This window comes from Herpailurus yagouaroundi, unplaced genomic scaffold (assembly GCF_014898765.1).
Source record: "Herpailurus yagouaroundi ecotype Mexico unplaced genomic scaffold, PumYag 182, whole genome shotgun sequence".
Lineage (NCBI taxonomy): Eukaryota > Metazoa > Chordata > Mammalia > Carnivora > Felidae > Herpailurus > Herpailurus yagouaroundi.
In genome coordinates, this window is record NW_024412413.1 from 3,586,857 (window position 1) to 3,600,076 (window position 13,220).

General features: G+C 55.2%; 2 protein-coding genes across 3 annotated transcripts in view; one reads left to right on the plus strand and one right to left on the minus strand.

The window, feature by feature from the left end:
* Positions 1-56: 56 nt before the first annotated feature.
* On the plus strand, positions 57-4,147 carry CDPF1 (cysteine rich DPF motif domain containing 1). 2 transcript variants are annotated; one of them, XM_040490545.1, is made up of 4 exons: positions 57-353; positions 792-904; positions 1,153-1,264; positions 3,262-4,147. In XM_040490545.1, exons 1-4 carry the CDS (start codon positions 258-260, stop codon positions 3,406-3,408), a joined length of 468 nt encoding a protein of 155 aa, XP_040346479.1. In that variant the 5' UTR covers positions 57-257; the 3' UTR covers positions 3,409-4,147. The 2 variants fall into 2 exon arrangements, with proteins under 2 accessions (XP_040346479.1, XP_040346480.1); XM_040490546.1 differs by having other exon boundaries at positions 60-146.
* A 7,719-nt stretch (positions 4,148-11,866) lies between these two features.
* The window catches only part of PPARA (peroxisome proliferator activated receptor alpha), a 67,029-nt gene continuing 65,675 nt past the window's right edge, over positions 11,867-13,220 (minus strand). Inside the window, exon 8 of the mRNA XM_040490547.1 lies at positions 11,867-12,236. Coding sequence (XP_040346481.1) covers positions 11,989-12,236 — 248 coding nt within the window. The 3' untranslated portion in view covers positions 11,867-11,988. The remainder of the gene's footprint in view (positions 12,237-13,220) is intronic.

The window sequence follows — 13,220 nt, forward strand, 5'->3', positions numbered from 1 at the left end:
GGAGCCCGGGACACCACAACCTCCGCCGAGCCGCCAGCGCCTCCAGGCCGCGCAAGCGCCTTGGGCCGGGCCGGTTACCGGCGGCGAGTGGCGCGTCCTGGAGGCGCTGGCGGCTCGGCGGAGGTTGTGGTGTCCCGGGCTCCGAGGTCCGAGCGGCCGCCCGCGGCGTTGGGGTGGGATGGAGGACGCGGGAAGGCTCCCCGGAGGCGGGCTCGGCCGTGCGCGGCCCTCCAGGAAACTGAGGCAGGCAGGCGGAGATGGCGCGGCCGCCTTCCGGACGTAGGGGGGGGGCTGACGAAGCCCGGGGAGACTTGCATCGGCCCGGTTTGCTTAGAGAAGCGCGAACGGGATCAGTACGGAAAAGAAACCCCGTAGATGTGTATATTCAAACTGCCGAAGGCCAAAAATAAGAGAAAATCTTGGAAGTAGCCCGAGGGAGGTTCCGGAGGTGGAGGTGGGGGGAAGCCTTGTAGGTGGAGCGAGAGCGAGGAGGCGGGCAAGTGCAGGACGGCGAAGGGTGCGAGTACCTGGAAATAGGTACTGTCGGAGATAAAGAGGGCTCAAATGGCCAGGGGCGGAGCGGATTCTGTAGTCCCTTGAGGCTTGAAGCATCGCCCAGAGCCTTGACTCGCGCGAACTTGTGTTGACTTTGTCCGCTTACTTTGAACTTGAGGTTCCTTGTCTGTAAGGAGTGTCCTGGGTCTTCGGTAAGAAACACGCAGCTGGAGGCTTAGGGGATGAGCACAGTTCCTGGTTCTGCAGGTGACACGCCCTGTCTCTTGAACTTGCAGATGGAGTGTGAGGCAGACCACCGTCCCCTGGGTGTGTTTAAGTGCCAGCTCTGTGCCCTGACAGCCCCATACAGCTACGTGGGGCAGAAGCCCCCTGACACCCAGTCTGTCGTGTGAGTACCCCGTTTCAGGCTCCTGGCCACGGAAGCCCCCCCCTCCCCCAGGCCCCCTGGCCGGAGCTGTTGGCTGGTGCCAGCCTGAGTGTGATGCACGACTTGGGTGTTGAGCTGTAGGTCCATCCCTGTCCGGGCTCTGGACACTTCAGGAGTGTCCTGAGGGGTCACCCAGCTCCTCCGGAACCTCCAGGCCCCTTCCTACCCCCCTTAACCCGGAGACCGACACCTGCCTTCCTGTCCTGCAGCCTTCTGGAGGAGAGTTACGTCATGAAGGACCCCTTCACCTCAGACAAGGGCAGATTCCTGGTCCTTGGCTCCCAGTGCAGTTTGTGCAGCCGGCTGGTGTGTGTGGGCCCGGTGGGTAAGCTGCGTGGGCTGGGGCTGCCTTCCCTCCCTCCCCGTGGCCGGGACCCCACATGCACGAGTGTGGGAAAGGTGACGCGTGAGCCTTCCTGACGTCGGCGTGAGCATCCGCCTTTCCTTGCTGGGTGATCCTAGGAGCCCTTCCAGTCACTCGGTGGGGGCCGGGGGGGTTCTTGGAGGCCACCTCATTATGGATGGGTCCTGCAGCCAACGGAAGTGAGCAGACAGGCAGAGGGGCGGGCTGGGGTCAGTCGCAGGGTCTCCGTGCTGGCTGACAGCCCTTCCCCCACCCCGCACCAGCCATGCGGGTGGCCATTGTTCTTCTCTCCGTGGGACGGTGACCTTCTTCCTACTTGTTCTTGGCGGGACCTTCCAGAGGAAGGAACTGTGCTTTCTGGAGCATTCTTGAGCATTCCTGTGCTTGGGGCCTGTTTTACCAGTGCAGATTCCTTCAATCTGGCCCAAGCCTAGCTGGGCAAAACCGTATTATACTGATCTGATAGATGAGAAAACTGAGGTTTGGAGAGGTTGAGTGGGCCCAGTCCACCAGGGTGGTGAGCCTGTTGTTTGAAAACCCGAGGATGGAGGGAGGTGGAGGAGTGCGGCCCCCGTAACCCGAGTGACGGGCAGTAGAGGGGTCCCTGGGCTTTCTGCCAGGGGGCAAAGTGCCAACAAGGTTTAAACAGCCTCTGTCCCTGCAAGGCCAAGGTGATGAGATTTGACGGGGTGGGAGGAAGCCTCCGCGAGGCAGAGGCCTGGGGTGTTTGGAGATGGGCGGCTGGTGAGGACTCAGTGGGAGAGAGGAAGCTGCGAGATGAAGACCGGAAAGGGGGGCGGCGCCAGGTGGCGAGAAGCCTTGAATGCCACGCTTGCAAATTGGGCTGCCCTTGGTGAGCAGAGGAGAGGGTGCCCCACGTGGTCTCCGAAGTCTCCAGTGTTCTTTGATGGAACAGTTTGTTAGTGACAAGTGAGTCCTCTCTCTTACCGGGAACAGCTCTCTCCTGAGAACTGTAGGAAGGGCAGCCTTGTCTTAGCTGAGGCACACTCTGAGCTGCTGGAACAGAGACCCCAGAATACAGTGGCATGATTACGACAAACCGTATTCACTTATTTTCCATACGTGTAAGAGTGCAGAGCAGGTGATGCCGGCAGGAAAGACACTGCTGCCACTCAGCACGTCACATCCACTGGGTCCACGGTGGCTGCTGCGGCTCCTGCCATCGTACCTATGCTCCCGCCAGCGGGAAGAGACAGGGAGCACATCCCCATTCCTTCAAAGGGCGTGACCAGGAGGTGGCACAGAGCTGCCACGTGGCCACACCCAGTGGCAGAAGGGGCTGGGAAAGCAGTCTTTGGACAGGGCCTGGGCAGTGAGTCTCTGTAGTTCAGTGACGGAGGACGGGCACAGGGGAGAATGGCCGTGGTTGTGACCTCCTGCCCAGACCAGCCACCTGCTCGTGGCCCTTTCGGTCTGCGGTGCTGCCCCCAGCACTGGTGGTTACCAAGTCTGTGTCCCACTCGTGCGATAACCAGGAGAGGGAGGGATCTAGGATTTCTGACTGTTTAGGTGTGGCCTCTGCTCCGGCTTATTGTTTGCCTTTGACCGTGACGGAGCAGGGCAGACCCCAGAGTCTTTCTGTGCCATGCCGCCTCTTTCACCCTGGTTAACCCAGGCCTGCATTGCCTCTCTCTTTGTCGCCTTTGCCGGCCTCGGTGGGTGATTATCGCAGGCTCAAAACCCCCGGACACCCCACTGCCTGAAGGGTCTGGGTGTGTTTCCTGCCCCCTCTCTCCTCCGTCTTTTCCCCTTAGGTGGTGGCCACGTTCTTGGAGGGGGCTGGCCGGCCCCCAGCCCCTGCTCTCCCTTGTGCTGTTCTGGTCACCCCCCCTCCCCCACCGCCATGTGTGCAAAGGGCTGGGCTTGGGGAGGAGCTGCTCCGTGCTCCCCGTTCTGTGGCGCTCAGCCCCACCCTTCCCCTTTGCTCTTTCAGGAGTGCAGCTTATTCTATTCCAAGAGATTTTGCCTCCCCTGCGTCCAGGAGAACATCGATGCCTTCCCTTGGGAAATTCGGCAAGACTTGGGGAAAAGGAAAGGTCCGTCAAAGAAGCCTGCCAGCCAGCCTGGTTCGAGGACATGAGTGCAGCCTGGGCCAGGGAGGGGGCTGAGCTGGGAACGGCTCTGCCCAGCCCTTTTCGGGGCCATCAGGGGCAGCGTTGGGAGCTGGAGGGAGCTGGGGCCCAGCCTGCGGCAGCAAGAGGACAGGGAGACATGCGGAGAAGGCCCTCAGAAGGCTGACCTCAGACCACACCTCCTGCAGACCTAGCCCCGTCCAGAGCCGCCCTCGACGTGGAGACCACAGGGCAGGAACCGAGCAACGGCTGAGAACTGGCACAAAGCCAGCCAGGGCTGGGCCTGCTGACCCCTCTGCTCTCCTTCCGGACCTGGGGCTCTAGGCCTTCCTGCAGGGTCATCTCCTGGCTTGTTTCCTGCTCACTCGCGGCCCCCTAGGGGCCCCCTGTGCCCTTCGCACTATTCGTCAGATCCAGGAGTTGCCTCCAGGTGACATGGTGCTCTGCCCAACCCCGAGGACACAGAAGCCAAGGGACAAAGCTCCCTGTCTTGGCCCAGGCCACCTGTCCCTTCCTGCTCACCTGGAGGCAGGAGGGCTGGGGCCTCCCGCTTCCCGTCCCCGGAAGTGAGCGTTCACACAGATCACGCAGGACAGTGACCTGTGGGAATGTGCCCGGGAGTGTGGAGAGAGATTAGGGGGCCTGGGGACAGTAGGATTTCACTTCCCACCCTTGTGATGCTTAGAACATGTTTTTAATCTCGATCATGTGTTAGATTTATAATTAAAAACCCAGACAACCAGTTAACGTTTTGGAAAGTAATCCTTCCCCTGAAACGTTTGCAGGACAGCTGTTCTCCGTAGCACTCTGGATCTGGTGTGGAGTGGGGCTTGGGTGTTGCTACTTCCAGCCTTTTCAGTCCCCTCAGGCTCTGGCTCCAGCCCAAGGGAGAGGAATGCCTTCCCCCGCCTTCCCTTCCCTCACTCTGCTCTGGAAACTTCAGGGAACTCAGCACCAGCCCTCAGTGGGCTATAGGCTGCCCCGGGCACCCCTGCCCTCCCGGCCCCCAGGCGGTGACACACTCAACCATGTGTGAGCCTCTGTGGTTCTCAGAGGGCAGAACGGGGCGCTCTCACCTAGTAAGTACCGCAAGGCCAACTCACCGGCCGGGACAATGGAAGATGCGTGTTTGAGGAGAGAACGGAAAAAGAGCTTTTGTTGGCTGATCTGTGCACTGGGTTTGTTTCAGATGCTCCCCGTATGTCATGTTATGTCAGATAAATGGCTGTCATCTCAGGGTCACACTGTTCTAGGGCCATGCTGTCCACTGAAGAAGGACTTAAGGCTACAGGTGAAGGCCCCTGTGCAGGTGCAGGGTTGAGCGGGGTGCTGTCCTGGGCTGAGGGCAGATGCTACGGCCAGGAATTTTCAAGCTGAACGTCCACCTCACAGCATCACTCAAAACTCACCAAATAATTTTAAAAAATAGTTTTATTCTTTAAAACCATTAAGGCAACGCTGTACCCTGAAATTAACTCCTTACATTCATCAGTCTTACAGTAGGACATTCCAAACCTGTACGTTCCCACAAACTCAGGATATAAATCAATATATGTGATCAGTTCAATCTCCTAGCAGGAAAAAAAGAAGAGGACCAAAGATTTTTAGAAATTAAAGTTATTTTATAGCCATTTTCTAATTCCTTGGAACCACTATCCGTTAACGTGACTAGGAAGATAACCTCTGCTTTTCTCTGCACACCCCTGCTCCCTGAGGCCCTGCATGCTCCACCCAGAGCCAGAGAGGACACCAGAACCTGCTCTAAAAGGTCTGCTTTGGAACCACTCCTGTCTAGTATTACAACAAGGGGTCTGTCCGCCCCTGAATACTTGGGGAATATAAGGCACCTAAAAATGGTAACGATAAACACACCAAGAAACCAAGCTCAGTCTTGCTTTGGAAATCTGCACCCATCTGATGTGCTGATGTGCGTGGGTCACCCTCCCCCTCGGCTTTCGGTACAACAGCCCTGTGGATCCCAGGGGCGGGGGGTACGCACCACGAAGCTTTGCCAAGGCACTGAAAACGACACGGAGTGCCGTGGGGGCTGTGGTTTCTGTTTATGCTTCGGGCTGGCCCATGTGGGCACTGCCAGGGAAGCAGCCGGCGCACACGTTCCATCAGAATATTTCAGATTGCCCAAGTTCTTTGGTAAAAACCCACAGGTAATAATTCCCTGAAGAACAGACAGCTACTTACTGCACCGGATTAGTTCAGGTCTTCGGCAGGCACTGCTGTGAGGAGTAAGTGACCTGTGGCCTGGGTCTCGCGCAGCCTTGCTTGTAGAGACGGTGAAGGTCCGCTGGCTTGTGCTTCACGCATGTGGGGTAAGACGAAGGGAACGGATTGACGCGGGAAGTAAGTTCCGAGTGGCTCGGGAGAGAGGACCGGCGGTGTGAGTGTGTGTGTGCGATTGTATCTCAGCTGTTCTGTTCCGGCTTCCTTTGTGCTTCCAGTAGGGTTCAAGAGCCAGGCTGCTAAGAGTATGTCAACTAATACTGATTTCAAAAGATCCCAAATCTCTGTCATTAAACGCATGATTATAAGTTAGTAAGATATTTATACTAGATTTTTAAAAAACTTGAATCACAGTATTTAAGATATAGCTATCAATATGGTTCTTTTTCCCGTACAGTGTAGAAAAAATAACGATACTCAAACACAAATACCGTAATCTTACTGAAAAGGGTACTGAGTGGTATTCATCTTTCGTGAGGTACGTTTTTTATGAGGCCTGAAAACAGGAACAGGCCATCTGTGCTTTTTAAAAGGGAAGATATTTTCCGAAAGTGAATGATTTTACTCTGAAAAGATTGGTCACGCACTTGTCTTCTGGGCCTGGAGCGTGATCTCCCTGCTTGAAGAGGCCACGCGGAGGCCGGGGGACCCCGTCTGGGCCAGGAGACTCAGTGGCCCGCATGCCCCCACTTTGGGGCTCCCCTCGTGCCCTCGGAGGCAGGGCTCAGGGTGGAGGGCGTGTCCCTGCCCTGGTTGGCGCGATACTGCAGTTGATCGTATTAAATGAAGTTTGGTTGCTGGGTGAGAGAAGGGTGAGGGAGGAGGAGGAGGCTGGTACATTCCCTTCTCTGGAGAAGCACGTGGGGAAGCCTTTCACACTTGACCTAAACTAGCAAACATTTTAAATGGAAAACTCTGACCCAGGTCTTAATATTATCTCTGATGTTTAAAAAAAAAAAAAAAATTGTTTCTTGGTTGTTTGTTTGTTTGTTTGTTTGCTTTTGCAAATGAGGCATTTAACAGCTACGGGGCCACCGGGGTCCTTGATGTTTTCGGTCGCTCCAGTCAAGGTGAGACACGGAACGTGGATGCAGCTTGGTCTGTGTTCTTCTGCAGCGTTCCGACAGGGCGTGGCTGTTTGCATGTCAGCTGGGCCACGGGCTATGGTCCCCCCTTTCCTGAGGTGGGTGGGAAACGGTTGCACTTCTCTTGGTTCAGACTGAAATGTGGAGAGGCAAGTGGTCCGCTGGGAGCCCCGCTCTAGAGGTGAGAAGACCGCCCCAGGGCCCCAGCTGGCCGAGGGCCGTGCAAGTAACCCCGGCCAGCAGCCTCTCGCCCGTTGTCCTGACACGCGGGCCACGGCCACAGCTTTTTTACGAGCCTCAACCCACCCCACCAAACTGAAGCTTAAGACACCCTGCCGCATTCCACGAAAACAGCACAATGGAAAGAATTGTGTAATTCTTTCAACTAAAGCATGAAGATTGTCTTTTTTTTTTTTTTTTTTTTCCTCTTATAAAACTTTCAGTGGTTTCCAGAGAAATGCAATGATGCAATGGACCTCCCATACCCCGAGTCTGACCAAATTCACTGCTTTAATTCTTACTCTGGTGTGTTTGGCAGGTTGGGGGTCGATGACCATTTTCCTGAGCCCTATTAAAGCGGCAGTGGAGGGGCGCCTGGGTGGCTCAGTTGATTAAGCGTCTGGCTTTTGATTTCGGCTCAGGTCAAGATCTCACAGTTCATCAGTTCGAGCCCAGCATCGGGCTCTGAGCTGACATGGGGCCTGCTTGGGATTCTTTGTCTCTCCCTCCCTCTCTGCCCCTCCCCTGCTTGCACACTTTCTCTCTCTCAAAATAAATAAAAGACGTTAAAAAAAAAAAATGGCAGGGGAGCCCCATAAATCAGCTTGGACCAAGAGTTAGGAGAAGCCGGGCCACTTTTAAAAAAGGAGAACAAATACAGAGAGCCTGGCTTTGGGGCTGCCAAGTGCCGGGCAGTGCCAGTGCGGTGAAGACTGGCTACGTGGAAAAAATTTCCTCGGACGCTTAATAGCCCTCAGTTGGTGGCACCGATCTCAGTCTGTGACGTGCACAGACAGTCGAATGTCCCTGCCATCCTGAATTGACATCACTGCCATGAACTTAAAGGCGTTAAGCAGGTGACCCCTCCAGGAACACCTGCAGGGGAGGACGGGGTCAGGCCACCCTGCCTGTTGGAAGTGGCCGGCAGGAGGTGAAGTGTGCTTGCTACACCCGAGGCCAAAGACGCACAAGGCCAGGCGGCCCTCACCCCGAGCCCAGATGTTTCCACTTGAACCTGGGATGATCTCCGCTGAGCCCCTCAAGAGGCTGGGAGCTGGAGGCTGCAGGAGCCTGCTTTGCGGGCGGTAAAGGTCCATGCCGTAGGTGGTGGGCCATGAGCGCTGGGCATGTTTTCCTAGTGGGACCCGAGCTTTGAAAGGTCACACGGGGAAGAGGCACTTTGAAGGTGGCTGGCTTTCCCTGCTTCCCCGGAAGCGCCCCACGTAGGGCCAGGCTAGTGGCCCAGTCGGTCTTGAGAGCACCGGACTTGGTTGAAACAGTGCACCCCCTATTTAAACACAAGTTCGTAAGACATTGCAAAGACAGGTGTGGCCACTGGGTCAACACAAGGAAACCATCACGTATCCAGTGGCTAAGTATCAAATGTGCTTGGTGCCACTGTGGTTTGAAGAAGGGAGCAAGAGGCAGGGAAGGCCCAGAGTCAGCACAGGGACACAGGTGCACCTACCAGGGGTGAGCCCTTGGAAAGTCACGGCCCAGCTAGGTTTGCTCGGAGGCACCTCCTCCCACCCTCGTCTGACAGGCTTAGGCAGCCAGCAGGCTCAGGCGGAGGGGAGGCCCTCGGCGGGGCAGGTCAATGCAGGCAGTGACCTTTGTCATGTCTCCTAGACCCGGGTTATGCTCAAACTCTGTCCCGCTAAACGGGGCAGCAACTTCTGCACACGTGTATCTCCGAGGCTGCCTTTAAACAACAAGAGTGCCTTCAGAAAGCTATAACCTTCCATCTCTCTGTGCGCAGTCAAGCAAAGAAAGGTGAGCCTGACTCCAGATGCTTCAGAAGGACCCCACGCGTTTTATGCACCTTAATTTTAAGAGTGCCTTTTGATGTAGCTCATTGAGGTAGCTGCTACGCTGTGGATTTGGGGAAACAGTAGCGGCTGAATGGACAGTTTACTTCTCATCAGACGTTAAGCCAAGGATTGTACTTGTGCCTCGAGCTTCTGCTCAGATCGTGGGGTGCTGCCCGGTCTCGGGGACCGCCACACGGCCCTTGAGGCTGCTCGTTTCCTTAGAGTTCTGGACGGCCCAGAGTAAGAAATGCATCCAAAACCCGGAAAGAAACGTTCTTGCTTTGAAAACGAAAAGAATCCCTTGACCACAGGGACAGCTCTTGCGGGCATTCTGGAACGCCCTGGGCACCACGTTTCTTCTCCTGGACTTCACGTTCTTACTCGTGTAGACGCATACGTACTCTTTAGGAAGATGCTCTCAATGCGTCTCGTCCAAGAGTCTGAGGAAGGCTGCAGGAAACTCGAGCGAGGCGGGAAGGACGGAGCAGCTCTCTGGCGCTCCGGCGATTCCCCCGCGTGCTGATGCAGTGGCCAGCACCCTGGTTTTGATGATGCTGGGCCTCGCCGAAACGGCCGCGGGCGCGCGCAGCCCTCAGGGTGGCAGGGGCAGAATTCAGCGCGTGGGACGCCCGGCCGGACCTGCCGAGGAGGCAGAGGAGGAGGGACGCTGGGGGAATCGGGTGGAGAGGTCTGGCTGGCTCCCGGGCTCAGGGTTCATCCTTGTCAGCCCTGCAAAGGCCGTTCGTAATCCTGTGGTCTCCCGGGCGTTTGGCATTTGTGGCTTGGTGAAGAGGGGAGCCGCCCCGTGGGCCAGTCCACCAGGAGAGGAAGGGCTCCGGGCTCTGGCTTGAGGCTTCTTGAACCTGTTGGGTCCCATCTACTGAACTTCACGCTGACGTCAACTGAAACCCAGCAGGCACCGCATGCAGTTTAAAGAGCCCCTACTGGAAATGCTACAGTATTTTGAACTGGTGAACAGTTTGTCCATCTGACTGTCAGTGGTCTGAGAAACTTTTCAATAGGTGACCCAAAATATTGAGTGGCGATTAGTGACTGTTATTTAAAACGAATGTGTGATAAACGTGAACGAGTTCAAGTGGCTTTCGAGCTGAGGTCTCCGCGGCCTCCTCTGTGGCTTCACCGGGAACGTGGCTGGGAGTCTAGCTGGGCCCCGAGAGTGCCAAATGCTCGCCAACGCTAGGAACGCAGGACCCGTGGCTTTGTCAGCCTGTCGCCACAGGATGCATGAAATAAGGAGTTTTCAAAAATAAGTTTCATGAAAGTAGAGACGGTGTGAGCAACTCTTCTGAAAGCCTGGGTCTCGAGGCTCACTTCCCGAGGCCACGTCTGTGAACAGCGTCTATCTGGGGCACCTCAGGAGAGAGGCCAGTGGTCAACAGAGGCAGCAAGGACCTGGCATCGGAATGTAGCCTCTGTCCCTGAACCTGTGGACAAGCCACGGCCCTTTGGCCCCACAGATCCAGGGAGCCCCGTCCTAGGGCAGGACGCGGACGCGCCTCTGACTCGAAGCTGAGCTCCCTTCTGATTCCGGATGACCTCTTGACTGGTGTCATCCATATGTGGAAATACTTTTACTTGCTTCCAACAGATCCTTTAATTGGATCTTGCCACAAAGTGAAAAGTGAAAAGTACCACTCACGTTTAATTCTGAAAAGGACGTGCCCGTTGTAGCGTTTGCCTTTTCCAGCTGAAACCTCAGCTGCCCTCTCTGTGGCTGCACTCCCGGGGTGCCGATCTTGGGAACTTGATCAATTTCAATCCTGATCATTCTTCCAACAGCAAATAGCATCGACCCGCTAGAGCCACATTTTCTAAAGACAGAGGGGGAGGGGCGCTGAGGGCACAACCAGGTCCTAAGTGCTGCTGGGAGGAGAGGTGGCCGGTGTCCCCGCCCCCCACCGGGCGTGGCCTGGCTTGGAGGGCGGGGACTGCCGCACACCCTCCCATGGGACGCTCACCTTCCATGGTGGACAGAAAGAGAGAGTGTTTCCAGGTCCATATGTTCTAGACAAAAACCACGATCAACACTGCTTTCCTAACCAGACCGAGGTTGAGAAATGACCTTTAAGGCTGAAATAAGTATTTTAGGTGTTGGGAAAGCTACCACACGAAGGACTCTGTGCCTGCCCCCCTCACTCTCCAGGTGCCCCCCACCACCCCTGCCCTGGCCCGTGTCTGCCTCATTTTCTCCACTCTCGGGAGCAGCTGCTCTCACCAAGGGTTAAAAAAATAAAGCTGCCCATTTGAAAAAGTGACACAGGAAAAGACCAAGGAGCTGCCTTGACACACAGGGCTCAGAGGAACATCGACAGACCGTTTGCTCCTGAAAACGCTTTCGTGGCCCCCAGACAACCTGACTCGGTCGGTTCAGGTTTGGAAACAGAGGTCAGAGGAACAGAGAGCCTGACATACTTTCTTTTTGTGTTGCTCCTGCTGCCCACAGACGCCAGCTCGAAACGGGCAGGCCGTCAAGCCCAGGGGCGGTCTTGGGACGTGGCTTCCTGGGATCTTCCACACAAACCTGGAAACGGGCCTTTGCTGCGCACTAGCTACAACCACAAAGACAGCGAAAACCAACCGGCCGCTGCATCCCGATGGCTTATCAGGCATATCTCGGAAACTTTAAATCCCCCGATTAAAAACCAGCAAGCTGTCTTTCCTCAAACGCGGGACACAGAATTAACACCTTCCCAATAAATATTTTACCGCTTTTTACATACCTAACCTTTGGGTTCCTCTAGATTTACAGGATCATAAAAGTTAAAAAGTGCCGATTAGTTTTCAAAACGATACAGGAGCACAAGAGTCAAAAGGTGGGGAAAAGAGAAGGCCGACCACGTATGTCGAGGTCACCAGTTAATCCGACAGTAAACTGCTAACGCGACATGAAGAAATCTGCACTAACACCGGGTGAGTCAAAGCCAGACCGCTGCGCGTCACTCCCCTTGACTTCCCAAGAACTGCATCTTAGCCACTTGTCACCAGCTTTTCAGTACTTGGCACGCTCTGAGAAGTCCTGGTGTGAAAGAAAAAGAGAGAGAGAGAGAGAAATGCGGACTAGGGTTCCGGTTACCAGAGCTTTCGTCCCGTTCTCTAAGGCGAGAACAGAGGAATTTGTGCAAAGTGGGCATGGCTCCCGCTTCTCGCGTGGTAGGGCTGTCGCCTCGGAAAGACCCTCGGAGAGCCGCGCGCTTCGCCGTTCGCTTCGCAGCCGTCAGTACATGTCCCGGTAGATTTCCTGCAGCAGCGGGTGCAGGGCGGCATCAGACTCCGTCTTCTTGATGACCTGTACGAGCTGCGCGTGCTCGGTGACCAGCTGCCGGAGGTCTGCCATTTTTTGCAGGAGCTTTGGGAAGAGGAAGATGTTGTCTGGATGGTTGCTCTGCAGGTGAAGTTTGAGCACGTGCACGATGCCCTCCTGCATTTTCTCAATGTGTCCCACGTTGAGAAGGCCCGGCCGATCTATCCTCGAAAGAAAGAAGAGGTGGTTGGGATCGGCACAGCGTTAGCGCCTTGTGACTATTTATCAGTGTGGGAAAGCAAACCTCCTTATTTTGTGTGACCTTTCTAAAAATTTTTTTTTTTTTTACATTTATTCATTTTTGAGAGACAGAGCACAAGCGGGGGAGGGGCAGAGAGAGAGGGAGACACAGAATCTGAAACAGGATCCAGGTTCCGAGCTGTCAGCACAGAGCCCAACGTGGGGCTGAAACTCACGAGCTGTGAGATCATGACCTGAGCCAAAGTCGGAGGCTCAACCGGCTGAGCCGCCCAGGCGCCCCTTGTATGACCTTTCTTTCTTTTTTTAATTTTTATAAGGTTTATTTATTTTTGAGAGAGAGAGAGAGAGAGCGAGTCTGTGAGCAGGGGAGGGGCACAGAGAGAGGGGGAGACACAGAATCCAAAACAGGCCCCAGGCTCCAGCTGTTAGCACAGAGCCTGATGCAGGGCTCAAACTCATGGACTACGAGATCATGACCTGAGCCGGAGTCAGATGGCTAACCCACTGAGCCGCCCAGGCGTCCCTGACCCTTCTTTCTTCTACTGCCTGCCTTTCGATAATGACTCAGCTGGAAGACAACGTTACTGGGCCTAGTAGGGGCAGACAGGACAGATAGTCGGCCCTAAATATTTATACGGCCTTAACTCGACCAGCTCCCTCAGAGCGTGGCCCTTTCCTTATGTATTTACCTGATCACCACTGGTCAGGAGAAGAACCCCAGAACATTAGGAGAACTATACATTCCGATGATGATGGAAACAACCAATGCTGCATAAGATGAAATGAAATTCTTCCTGAGTGAAAACTAGATATTCGCTTTCAGGTTTTCCGCCACTATTTCAGGAGTGGTGATTGTTTCAGAGGGGGTTTTGCAGTATAGACAGGAGTCTTCCGACATGATTCAGCCAAATAGGAAGTAGAGTGAGATGTGAGTAGGAGGGCAG

What these genes read in the sequence shown, in the direction of transcription:
- CDPF1 (XM_040490545.1), top strand. Translation starts at nt 258, where the DNA reads ATGGCGCGGCCGCCTTCCGGACGTAGGGGGGGGGCTGACGAAGCCCGG. An exon ending in CCTGACACCCAGTCTGTCGT is followed by an intron (nt 905 to 1,152) that starts GTGAGTACCCCG and finishes CCTGTCCTGCAG; the next exon opens with CCTTCTGGAGGAGAGTTACG. An exon ending in GGCTGGTGTGTGTGGGCCCG is followed by an intron (nt 1,265 to 3,261) that starts GTGGGTAAGCTG and finishes TTGCTCTTTCAG; the next exon opens with GAGTGCAGCTTATTCTATTC.